Consider the following 13,719-nt stretch of genomic DNA (forward strand, 5'->3'; position numbering starts at 1 on the left):
CATCTAAAGGACGGGTAAAAGACCGTAAAAGTATTTTGACTATACAAGTTTTGTTTCAGAAGACATCGTGATGTGTTGTATCCTGCACTAGACGACTAAGTTTTCCGGCTGATTTACGTGTTAATGTAAGTATAAACACAAGTGGAACAGTGAGAACTCATGCCGCAAAGCAATCTTACCACAATTTGAGAAAACTAATAAATATATAAAATAAAATAATTTTGAGAACCCAAATGCCACAATCTCCAAGTCTTAAATTAACATATAATGTAAAACCACATCCAATCCTAAAAACTGGATGGTCCGATGGTTTCTCTCAACGTCGAGGACCATATTTTATGCAGTGAATCTTCAAAAGGTTTGAAGAAGGTATACATATAAATGCAATTTTAGATAAAATGTGTGATAAAAAGAGAAACCTAGAGCACCAGATCATGTGACAAAAAATAGAGCAATAGAGGACATAACATGAGCTGCAGAATCCCATAAAAGCCACCCTCCTCCTATCCTCCCTCTCATAATACGCAGAAAAAACGCCAACCGTATTCCCTGTGCCAACTCTCGGAAATTATGTTTTTTCTTCCTAGAATGGGAGACAAACTGACCCCAAAGATTTTTAAAAACCAGCTGAGGGGGCAGTAAGGGGAAGTGAAACCAAAAATCCCCAACAAACAGGTCATCATAAATAGTCACGGGATAAAAACGCATAACCAAACATACACCCCAACAAGCTCATGCTAAAATGCTCTAGTCATAAATGTCTCTCTCTTCCTTTTCTTCTTTTTTTCTTTTCTTCTTTTTTGTTTTTTCTTTTTCATTTTTTTTGTTTTTTCCCTTTTTAGTTTTTTTTTTCTATGTTTAGAGAGTTGTTTTCTTTGTAATCCTCTTTCTAACTGTCTTTCTAAATGCCCCACGAGAAATCACGATTCACCTTGTCAAGGCAAGACCTACTGTCAAGAAAACGTGAGACATCCACCATTCTAATCAAAAAAGCTCTCACTCCCCACTTCAAAGGTTCGGGTAAAATGTGCAACAGAACACATTTCACTTACTCGAATTTCTCGCTGATGTTGATGAATCGGAAACTCCTTGTACACAGACTTGGCCTGCTCCTTCAGCACTGGATACCTGTGACTGGCTGTTTAAGTCCCCAGATGAGGCTCTACCGAGAAATGCCTCGTTATGGACATCTGCCTGACTCCTTGCACCACTCTGGAGATTGGAATTCTCCTCCAATGAAATACTCTGGACACTGGCTACCAGCATATCATGACTGGGCCTCACAACGGAAGGAGAACCAGGAACATTTGGATACTGAACAGAGGGCATCATCCATCTCATCCAATCATTACGCCTCCTTACTTTGTCTCCCTATAAGAAAGTTGAAGAAAACTTAATGTAGAGAAGATACAAGTATCCACTGTTGTTAGAATCTTACGATGGGATACCGTAACAACAACCCATGTAAGGCTCAATATGGCTCAATTTTCATCATGCTTAATTTTAGAAATCAAATTGGAAACCAGAAAACCATTATTCCACGTAGAAACCGTGAAAATAGCTTACAAACTAAAACAAGTTTATGAAACTATACCTGTACTTCCACAATAGTTGAATTTCTTATTGCATCCAATATAAGCTGTATATTGTCAGTCAAATGCGATACCTGAAAGATGAGCCACAAAAAGAAGGCATTGTTCATGCATTAATCACATAAAGTTGCTCTAGCAAGCTGAACACTAGGACTTGTTCCACATTGAGATGGGAAAGACTTAAAATTGCAACCCCAAAAAAAAATTTGTTCTGTCTAAGAGGCTCGGTGGCACAACCTAAGTGATATTGCAATGCGTAATTTGAGGGGAAAAAGAGATGAAACGTCTGATCTTATTCTAAATTCAATTTCCAATATTGCACTAACATCTTAAAATCCAAACAGAATCATTTCTCAAGTGTTGACCTTGAGCTCATTATGCTAAAGCAATAATGATTTATTAGGTCTGAAATAAACAAAAACTTGATGTGACAAATACTAAGAACACGAAATACAAAGCACAGAAGCACGTTGTGAAAAAAAAAATGATATGAATTCAAACCAATTTATAGCTTTAAACAAAACTGAAAAAAAGATGAAACGTCTGATCTTATTCTGAATTCAATTTCTAATATAGCACTAACATCTTAAAATCCAAACAGAATCATTTCTCAAGAGTTGACCTTGAGCTCATAATGCTAAAGCAAAAATGAATTATTAGGTCTGAAATAAACAGAAACTGGATGTGACAAATACCAAGAACAAGAAGAAATACAAGGCACAGAAGCATGTTGTGAAGAAAAATAAAAAAAAACTGATATGAATTCAAACCAATTTATAGCTTTAAACAAAACCAAGTGACTGAGCCATCAGAGTGTATTTCTAATGAAGACCATATACTGAGATGATTTATAGGAAAAAAATCAATTTAAAAACTCAAATTTCATATTAATCTGCTAGACTGATAAATTAACAACCAAACAAAAAGTAAAATAAACGAACACGGTGACAGTCATGTTCTAACCCCATCGATATAGAGGGAGAGCCAATTACACAACTTTTTATAGCATTATTCATATCATCAGAACTGTCCATTCCGAATAAATCATTATTGAACTTTCACTAAGGAGTAAATAAACAAAGTGGATTTCTTTTCATGTAATAATTGAGTTTGAAAAAAAAGATATGCTTCTATTTCCTTGTTTATAAAGATCAAATGTTCTAAAACTATTTCAATGCAAGTTTATGGCACTTTCGTTGTCTTAAGAAAGTGATCGAACAATAATAAAATGGACACAAAAATACAGTATGATTTTCATGTCCCCATACAACTGCAATGAGTTCGGTAATCAGTATTGAAAGCTTTATCCTGAGTTAAGACAGATTCTCATTATCAACAAAAATTAGCAGTGCACTTGTCGAAATCATATATCATATTAGACAGTAGAACAACACCTGTGGAACTTCAACTTTCACAGCTATCACATGAATCTTCAATAAAATAACCAAGTTGAAACTATACATACTAGAAAGGAGTAACTAATAGATTACAACTAAATAAAAGATGCAACTGTTAAACGGTCTAGAACTTGTGTTCTAAGCTAGCACACACAGGCAAAAATGTTATTTGCCCTCCTAGCATACAAGTCTTTTTTACTACCCCTATGACTTTTCCCTTTTTTTACAATTCCCAAATATTAAGTACCACATATATATATATAGATATGGTTGAACCACAGACATTGTTATCAACATGATTCTTTATTCGAAAGCTACGATGGAGCCTTCACTTGAGGCACATTGGGGTAATATGTATGCATCTGGCTCATGATACATTATATATCAGACCATAAAGAGTAACAATCCAATAGTGACATGACATCTATAAACATAGGGAAACAAACACAGGAGATCATCCCACGTATCATTACAGTTCATTATTATCAAGTCTTGATATATTTATCAAGGTAGCAAATTTTTCCGTAATGGCATGGATTATCAAACCATTCCATACAAATTAGTATAGATAAAAGAATAATATGTAAAGAGTAAACAATCTACTATTGTTATACCATACATATCCAGCAAGAGAAATTGCAAAAAGAACAAACTAATGTATTTATCTAGACACCAAGAAAGAATACTAGTAAAAAAATTTTAAAAAAAACCTCACCTAGGAAACAAAAATAACTATACTCAATTATGATAACATCAAGTAGCTTAAAGCAAAACAGAAGCAAATGTTATAACATTACCAGAGAAACACAATCACTATGAAGAAAAAAAAGACAGTCAATTAACACCATAAAACTCACTTTGTTGAAGCCTGCTATTAATTTAACAGGTACAAAGCCCTGGTCATCCATGTTCTGCCGCAAGAATGTATCTCTAATTAAATTTTCATTGCTGCAACAAAGGAACATGAGGTGCAACTGCTGTTAATGCCCCAGTAAACTTGAAAATAAAGATTTGTTGAAAGCAAATAAGTAGGAGAACCTAAGACAGTAGCACAATGTGATAATAATACCTAAAATAATAATCAATCTGATGCACTATCTTGGAATGCAATTGGATGTCCGGAGCAGGAAAATACATCGCATGAGGTATTGGTGCAACAAAAGGCACACCTCTGAGAGGGTCATGAGGAGGACCAGCAACATAATACATAGGAGGTGCTAATTCTACAAAATAATTGAGAGCATTAGTGCAAACATTGATGCAAACCCAACAAGAAACCTGAAAATAAATAGTCTTACCGTGGAACCCAATAGGGTTACCAAAGGCACGCACTGGTGGAGGTCCCATAAATGGGGAAGTAGAAGGAGGAGGAGGTGGTGGCGGTGGATGCCTCATAAACCTTGGGACAACCCTCTGTGGCTGCATATGAGCATCTCTACCATTGAAATTTCGATGAGCATTCCAATCTTGATTTGTACGGTCTTGATCACGCCTGCCATAATTGTGATGGTGAGAAGCATCACGTGAATGTGGCCCACCATTGCGCCTAAACGAGTTGCGCTGCTGCTGCTGGGGGTGATCATTAGCACTCCGGGATTGTGAATTCCTCTGTGAATGATCCCTAGGAGAAGAGTTATTTGAATGCATGTCACCTGTCTGAGGGTGTGATCCTGTTGGCTGAGAAACCCCACCATTAGAAGTTGAATTACCAGTATTGCGTTTAAATGATTTCTGGCGTGCTGGCATTGTATGATTTGGAGTTAAATTAGGGTTTACATTATGGGTAACTGGTTTCTGAGAAGATGATGATGCACTTCCAGTTCCCTGCAGAACATAAACACTACATGAGAGGAGAAAACCAACAAAAACACCCTCCACCATAACCATTTGAACACTTTGAAGCAATTGAGAAGAAGAAGAAAAAACGACTCTAATATCTCTCTTTAACAGAAGAAATAAGCATTCACTTCTCATTTTAAAAATTGCATTTCCATGGCTTTGGCTTCTACAATTACAAGTGCAATAACAACTGAATTCTATCTCTAATAATTCCAAATTAATAAGGTACCAAAATAGGCCAATATGAGTTAATGTGACGCCTAAATTAATACTTCCCAAATACCATCGGCCTATTAATCTGATGCAGTCTTGTCCAAACAACCACAGCCAAACAGATACATAGTTGATAGTAGAACTAGCTCAACAAAAGCCAAATAAATGAAATTAAATAGAAGTTAGCGAACCTGTGTGACAGATATAGAGGATGATCCATCAGATAACCCTTTTGACGAATCCTGAGATGGCTTCCCAGAAGCCCTAGCGGATTCAGATAAAGCAGGCCACGAAACAGCTCCCATAACAGGGCCAACCTCCAGGACTCCGTTTGACGGCTTATTCCAGGCAGGCCTTTTACCTGCATTGCCGTTAGACCCATTCCCATTATCAGAACTCTCATCATCGGCCACCATCGAGGAAGAAGAGGGAGAAGCAACCAAAGCGACCGATTCTGTATTGGCGGTAGAGGCAGCCGCGGTTGGCGACGGAGCCAACGGAGAAGAAGGAGTAGCTATTGCCGTTGCAGTAGCTGCGATCCCGTCCGATTCGCCTCTGACAATAGTAGTCCATGGCGAAGAAGGCATTACTCTTGAACCACGTTTCCCAGTAGATGATTGGGTTGCGGTGGTATTAGTGAGGTTAACGTTATCTGTGCTACCCATAGTCCAAAAGGAACAGAGAAAGCAACACCAAATTAGGGTTTCTCCTCTGCCTGTGATTCTGATGAGCAGTTGTGGGAGATGATCAAAGGCACCAAGGGCAAAAGTGGAATATAATGATCAAAATTTCAGAGGAAGTTAAAAATAAACACAAACATTAGGGTTTTTGGCAAAAAAAATTCCAAAGAAAAAGAAAATAATCAGAAGCCCATGGCCGCCGAAAGAGAGATCAAGCAATGGTGATCCTCTGCTTGTCCTCTCCGAGCTCTCTCTGTAACTCAGTCAGTCTTCTTTATATCTCTCCTCTCCTCTCTTCTCTCTCTTCCGTTTCTTTGAAGTTGGGTTGGGTTAGCTCTTGAGAATCCTGATGATGCTGAGGTTCCACAATTTTTTTTTATTTTACTAAAATAGCCTTTTTGGTCTTTTGACTCGTAAGAAAATTCTTCTTCATCCTATTGGACACTAATTTTCACTTATGTAGGGTTAAATAAAACTTACACCAATTAATTATCAACTTTATTTAGGGGTGGCAACGGTGCGGTGCGGGGCGGGGACGGTTATACAATTACCACTCCGTTCCCAAATGTTTACGGAATAGTTTCGGGGAATCCCCATTAAGTGATTCGGGGATTTTTTTCATCCCCATCCCCTTCCCATACGGTTTCGGTACGGTTTCGGGGAATCCCCATGCCCAATAAATTAATAGTACTATTTGTAATCGACAATTAAAATAAACCTAATTTAAATAAACTAATTATATTCCGTTGAAATTAGCTAGTTCTCAAAACAAAATAAACCCAATTAAAATTAATAATACCTCTAGCAGAATTTAAATCACAAATCTATCTGAGCTAGAAGAATTTAAAATATAAAATGGTAAACCTAATAATACTCTGTGTAAAGTCTAATATGAGTTAGAAGAATTTAAATCACAAATCTGAGTTAGAAGAATCTAAACAATCACAAATCATAAACATAAAATTTGATATGAGTTAGAAGAATCCAATGTATGATCAAGTAAAGTTTAATATATATATATATATATATATATATATATATATATATATATATTATAAAAGTCCGTGTATATATTATGTCATCCTGTTACTAATTTATATGATACATTGGTATAAAAATAATAGTTAGAAATTAAAATTAATAATTTTATTTGGGGATCCTTACGGAAATTTACACGGTAACGGGGCGGTGATCCCCTCGGGGAGGATATAGCAATCCCCATCCCCATCCCCATTTAGATTTCGGGGAAAAAAATTTTCCCATCCCCGTCTCCATCCCCAATTTTTACGGTTTTTCACTATCCCCGTCGGTTCGGATACCCACGGTTTTCAGATAATCCCCTCCCCATTGCCACCCCTAACTTTATTTCTTTCTTCACGTTCAACTTTACTGGGTTACCGCTCATTAATGAAGTTTACATTTAAAAAAAAAATTACACTAATTAAATATTGCCACATCATGTACGATAGCAAAAAAAAAAAGTTTGTAAAATCATAATTAGTCATAATAATAAATTTTGAATCGTTTTCATCCGGAATAAATAAATGGTATGAAATCTCATAAAAACGTTTATCTTATTTAAGAAACTACAATCTGAGCCCAAAGAAGATACCCCAGAGCTCGGCAGTAAAGGACGAGCCCATTTCCAGATTCCGAGTAAAGCCAGACACCCAATTGCCGCCAGCATCTCTCAGAACCCCATCAGCCGCAATTCTGCCGTCCACAAGACACGAGCCATCTATATTTAATTTCACAAATCCTTCCCTCGGTCTACTCCAACCCAAAAGATGTTCAACAGCACTCTGATTAGTGCAAGTGAAACAATCCCCTTTGAAGCTATTGACAATAGTGTTAATTTTCTTGGAGAAATAATCAAGAAGATTAGGGATAACTATAGCTTCTCCTCCAAAGACCTTAGTATTCCTCCATTGCCAAAGCTGGCGACAGACAACGGCAAACAGGATAGCACCATGTTCAATCTCGGGGAATAACAAACCATTAACACATTTTAACAACCAATCATTTTCAGAGTGGGCAAAGAAGTCAGGTTGCAAATGGATTGGAATCACTTTCTTCCACACATTACACAAGACTTTTTTTTTATAAGTGTTAAAAATTAGGATTCATTTCTTAAGAGAGAATAAGTGTTAAAAAATTATTAATTTAAAAAGACAATAATTAAATAAGTGGTGCGGAATAAATAAGTGGTGCAAAATTCCATAGAAACTTTTCTCTTATTCAAGTTACTGCATTCTTATTTTAATCAAGATTTTATGGTAATGTGTTTTACTCCCGTACATAAAACTTTTCTATCTTATTTAGGATTCCTTTTTTAAATAGATAATAAGTGTTAAAAATTATTATTTTAAAAAGACAATAATATAGGGGTACAATAACTAAATAAGTGGTATGAAATTTCATAAAAAAATTTATCTTATTAAAGATGCAGCAATCTTATTTTAATTAAGATTTTGTCATAATGTGTTTTACTCCCATACACAAGACTTCCCATCCAGAACAAATAAGTGATACGAAATTCCATAGAAACTTTTATCTTATTCGAGATACTACAATTTTATTTTAATTAAGATTTTATGGTAATGTGTTTTACTCACATGAACAAGACTTTTCTATTTGTTTAGAACTCCTTTTTTAATGGATAATAAGTGTTAAAAATTATTAATTTAAAAAGACAATAATTTAGAAATACAATAATTAAATAAACATAGAAAAATATTATATGAATCTGAAACTACAAAAAATCAAATGAAATTATGATATATACTTCATTAACTACAAAAAAATCAATTGAAATTATGATATATACTTCATTAATTAGAAGTCTGATTATATAATTTCCTTAAGACAAATTTAACTAGAATATTGGCTATCGTCTCCGGGATACAATATGAACGTTGGCAAACTCGGTTATAACCGGAATAGGATCATAGATCAAACAAAAGAATAATTTATTACTCATTACGTGTATACACGTTTTTTTTTTTTCAACTTGTTTCTTAAACCAAAAAAAAATGACATTGTATATAAAGGGAAAATAAAGATGGTAACATTACAAAATAAAATGAGAATTTATGGTCGTAACCTTACAAAATATAAGGACAATTAAAGGTTTCAACTTTTATAATAATGGTTTATAAACCGTTTATTTTTAATTATTTTAAATTCTCATAACCGTTTTTAATTTAATAAAATTAAAAATAAAATCAAAATTAAAACATCCTTTATCCAACAATAAGAAGGTTAGTTTTATAGATTGGTACCTAACCTATCATACATGCTACGTGTAACCATCAAAGTGTGTCTTTTTATTTTTATTTTTTTTATGGATAGTTTGTTTTGAATACATGTATTTTGTTAAATACTTATTGGTACCCGCTATGGTTACTTTGTTTTTTATAAAGTACCGTTACTTAGTGTGGTTTTTACCATTGGATGATATAGCATAAAATTAATCCAATGGTAAAAACCACACCAAGTAACGGTACTTTGTAAAAAACAAAGTAACCATAGCGAACACCTTATTTATTAATTCAATAATTTAATAAATTTTAATAGAGCACTAGGCATATAAAATATGTAAAATGTATATTTGGTCCTGATTAACTTTTTTTTTTTTCTTATTAAATCTTTTAAATGATGCATTCAGCCTTTAATTAATTATTTTTAACATATTATGTACTTTATTTTTATATGGATATATCAATTCCTTAATTAATTATTATTTTTAACATATTAAGTCACTATTAGACAAGTAAGTTATGTGATTAATTCAAATTTTGTCCAATCGATCCAATTTACCAACGTTGGGAGTAAAACTGCTCTTATCTGCCAACGTTAAGAAAAAAATTGCACAATTTAAAACGTTAGATATAAAATTACTCCTATATATAAATATCAGGAGTATTTTTACACTTTATCCCTTTTATTTTTAATGTGTAAATATTATTTAATCTTTTCCCAATACATGGTGGAGCCCCTCTTAATGTTTTGGTCTGGCACCGCCACTGATCAAAGTTGTAATTCATAGCTGTGAAGTCGAGATTCGACTCGTGAATGGAAATCTTTATTTTGTGAATCGTGACTCATCAATCGAACAGAATCGTAATGTTTCAGTTAAAATTTATAATATTATAAAAAAAATCAAGATTTACCATGTTGAACTTAAAATAGTATCAAATATTTCTCAGGTGTTATAGTATTAATTCACTTGGGCCTCATAACAATTGAGCCCAGTACGAATTAATATATTTGATTAACCTTGGCCCAATATGGAAGGCCTTTAGGAATGTAATGATTTCTGGTCAAGGGCACCCTTCGGCCATCTTAATACGACTGAAGGTATAGTGTCAAAGGATGTATCTTGGTACACGTGGATTGGTAAGATTGATGGACTCCAAGTAGACGCTCGTAATTTCCATAAATATGGTGGCACGCAAAGATAAGGCTCGCTGACCTATCATAAGCTGCCATATGTATGAAAGTTACTTTTTATTATCTATAAATAGCCAAGCCACTACAAAATTGAGGTAACTGATTCTAACTATTTGAAATACTCTCTAAGTCTTTGATATTTTCACATTCTATCAACTGACTTCATCATCGGAGAGAGTTTGTCGGATTCTGATCCCTTTTTCTAACGTCTTTTGTGTTTCAGGTGATCAGAGTTTTAATCAAGAAAGCTGATTACTAAAACTACGGTAATGTTTCGGTTCAGTAATGTTTTAGTTTAATAATGTTTTAGTTTAGTAATGTTTCAGTTTACTAATGTTCCAGTTTAGTATTATTTCAGTTCAGTAATGTTTCAGTTGAGTAATGTTTCAGTTACTAGATGTTTTATTTTAGTAATGTTTCAGTTCACAAATGTTTCAGTTCAGTAATGTTTCAGTAAAGTGATGTTTCGGTTCAATAATATTTCAGTTCAGTAATGTTTCAGTTCAGTGATGTTTCAGTTTGATTATTTATTTTCAGTTAAAAATGCTTTTGTTAAAACGTGATTTAGTAGTGATATAAGGATTTTTTTTTAAAAGAAATCATTCAAACAAGTGATTTGGATGAAATACTTATTTTCATTCCCTTTTAAAGCATTAGGACACTTGTAGATCCCAATGTGCATCAAATTTTGTGAAAATGGAATAAAGGAACTCATTTATTAGTTGTAATAAATGCATGTGTTGGCAAAAAAAATGGAGTGAGGAAGATGAAATTCGAATTGGGGTAGAGCAATCCGCACTCTATGTGTGGAAGGGAGGGTTTCGTTACGTAGTTAATAGCGTTTTCGATTGAGAAGAGCAACAGAAGATGCTTGTAGTTAAACGATTAGGTAGGATGTGCACTAAGTAACCAGGACCAGGTTTGATCCTTGGTTTCTCCATAAAAAAGTTTTATTTTTCGATTTTCCATTCAATATTGAGCAATAAACGTCTTCATATTTGAAATTGAAATCCATTTTTTTTCAAATCATATTGTAATTTATTCTCGAATAAATACATTAGACATTTTGATCGAAATATGTCATTGTGATTGAAACAGAATTCTTGTGAGACGTTAAGCTCGACAACGGTTGGATCCGAACAATCGACATGAGCTTACAATACGTAATGTAACGTAATTCGTTAACTTACCGTGACGTTTCTTAGCTCGAATAAAAAAATAGATAGAATGCTTCCTGTGTCAATATTGAGTTGCTTCAAACACAAGTAAAGTCTTGTCCAAGTCAGTCTTTTTTATTAGATTCTCAAATCGTATTGTAATTTATTCTCGAATAAATACATTGGACATTTTAGAGCGAAATAAGTCATTGTGATTGAAACGGAATTCTTGTGAGACATTAAGCTCGACAACAGTGGGATCCGAACAATCGGCATGAGTTTGATTATTTATAGTTTGATTATTTATTTGAAATAAAACCTTATATTTTTATAGTTTGATTATTTATTTTCATTTAAAAATGGAGTATTAGTATGCTTTTGTTAAAACGTGATTTAGTAGTGATATAAGGACAAAATTATCAACAAAATCAATTTTTTAAAAAAAAAGAAATCATTCAAACAAGTGATTTGGATGAAATACTTATTTTCATTCTCTTTAAAAGAATTAGGACACTTGTAGATCCCAATATGCATCAAATTTTGGGAAAAGAGAATAAAAGAACCCATTTATTAGCTGCAATAAATGCATGTGTTGGTAAAAACAAAAGGGAGTGAGGAAGATGAAATTCGGATTGGGGTAGAGCAATCTGCACTCTATGTGTAGAAGGGAGGGTTTTGTTACATAGTTAATAGCGTTTTCGATTGAGAAGAGCATCAGAAGATGCTTGTAGTTAAATGGTTAGGTAGGATGTGCACTGAGTAACCAAGACTAGGTTCGATCCATGGTTTCTTTGTAAAAAAAATTTATTTTTCGATTTTGCATTCAATATTGAGCAATAAACGTCTTTATATTTGAAATTAAAATTCAATTATAATAAACGTCTTAATTAGCGGAGGCAAACTATATAAATAAATAATGTACAATAAAAAATTTACAAAAAGCAATAACAAAAAATATGTTCAGAAAATCGACATGGTAGAGTACGAGAACTCAACATTGACTAAAATGGTATCCTTTTAGTATAGGGATAAGGTACAAAAATACCCCTAACATTTTACAGCCATGAGCAATTTTATTCCTAACGTCTAAAATGGAGCAATTTTACACCTAACGTGTAAAATGATGCAATTTTACCCCTAATGTTGGCAAGTTGGATCAATTTCAGTCATTATTATAAAACACATCTATTTTGTTCCTTATTCTCAACCAATTATATATTAGTTTGCTTTAAAAAAAGATTTCATATTTTCTGTGATTTAATAATAGATTTGGAGATTGATATTTATAAAGTCGGTGGAAATTTTTTTTGTCCTAATTGTACAATAGATAGTATATTTAATAAAAAAAATTTAAAAAAAAATCAATTTTAACAAAATTCACGTCTAATAATATGTTTATCACCTGTTATTAATGGGTGATAAAATGACTCATGTGTGAAGTGTAGATGACAAGATTCTTGACCGAGAAGACAGTTTGATAAATTATTTATCAAATTAACCCAACTTGATAATGTTAGAGGTAAAATTGTTCTTAGATGCCATCGTTATGGGTAAAATTGCACCATTTTAAACCTTAAAGGTAAAATTGTTCCTGACTCTGAACATTAGGAGTATTTTTATACTTTATACTTTAGTATATGAGTCACACTAAAATAAAAATAGAAAGGTAGAGAAATAATAATTCCATATTTAATCATGAAAATAAATCAACTAAATCTGAGAAATAAGAACTATAACTTTTATATGAAAAAAATCGACTTCATCATCATTCAATTTTTCCTGAAACTTTACATAGACATGGCTCCTAAAATAATGAATTGTTCCTCAGGAAAATGAATTATTTTTACCTTACCTGCTTGAACTCCGATCAATATATTTCAAACATAGAAATATCACATGTCAAAAGCATCATCTCACTCGGTGGCGGAGCCAGTAGTCAAAGTTTAGAGGGGTTCAACTCTACGATTTTTTTTTCAATCTCAATACTTTATTTCCTAATGAAAATGTGTTTATATATAAAAATTGCTTTGGAAAAAAAATTCCACTATGTTTTAACTAATAATTGTTTGAATTAAAATATTGAAAGATTTAGTCAAATTTAAATAGCTAATTTAATATTTAAATTAATCTTCAATAATTAAAAGACAGAATTAAATATATAAAATATATGTCTGTTGTTTCCTTTTTCTACCAAAAAAATATAAAATATATAAAAAGTTTAAATATTTTGGAGGTAATGGATAATTGGAAGGTCCAATATAATCATTAAATAGTTAAACCAATATTTCAAAAAAAAAATTATAACGTAAAGATAAAATTGATATTGATTGAAAATATTAAAAGTAAATTTATATAATTTCATACGTTAAGATTAAATCCATATTTTTTC

General features: G+C 32.8%; 1 protein-coding gene across 1 annotated transcript; it reads right to left on the minus strand.

The window, feature by feature from the left end:
- Positions 1–234: 234 nt before the first annotated feature.
- Positions 235–6,075, minus strand: LOC136208737 (la-related protein 1C-like). Its single transcript, XM_065999880.1, has 6 exons — positions 5,233–6,075; positions 4,288–4,813; positions 4,059–4,212; positions 3,847–3,937; positions 1,595–1,666; positions 235–1,371 (listed from the first exon to the last, which is right to left on the minus strand). Exons 1-6 carry the CDS (start codon positions 5,704–5,706, stop codon positions 1,045–1,047), a joined length of 1,644 nt encoding a protein of 547 aa, XP_065855952.1. The 5' UTR covers positions 5,707–6,075; the 3' UTR covers positions 235–1,044.
- Positions 6,076–13,719: the final 7,644 nt, after the last annotated feature.

The sequence above is a fragment of the Euphorbia lathyris genome, chromosome 10, assembly GCF_963576675.1.
Source record: "Euphorbia lathyris chromosome 10, ddEupLath1.1, whole genome shotgun sequence".
Taxonomy (NCBI): Eukaryota; Viridiplantae; Streptophyta; class Magnoliopsida; order Malpighiales; family Euphorbiaceae; genus Euphorbia; species Euphorbia lathyris.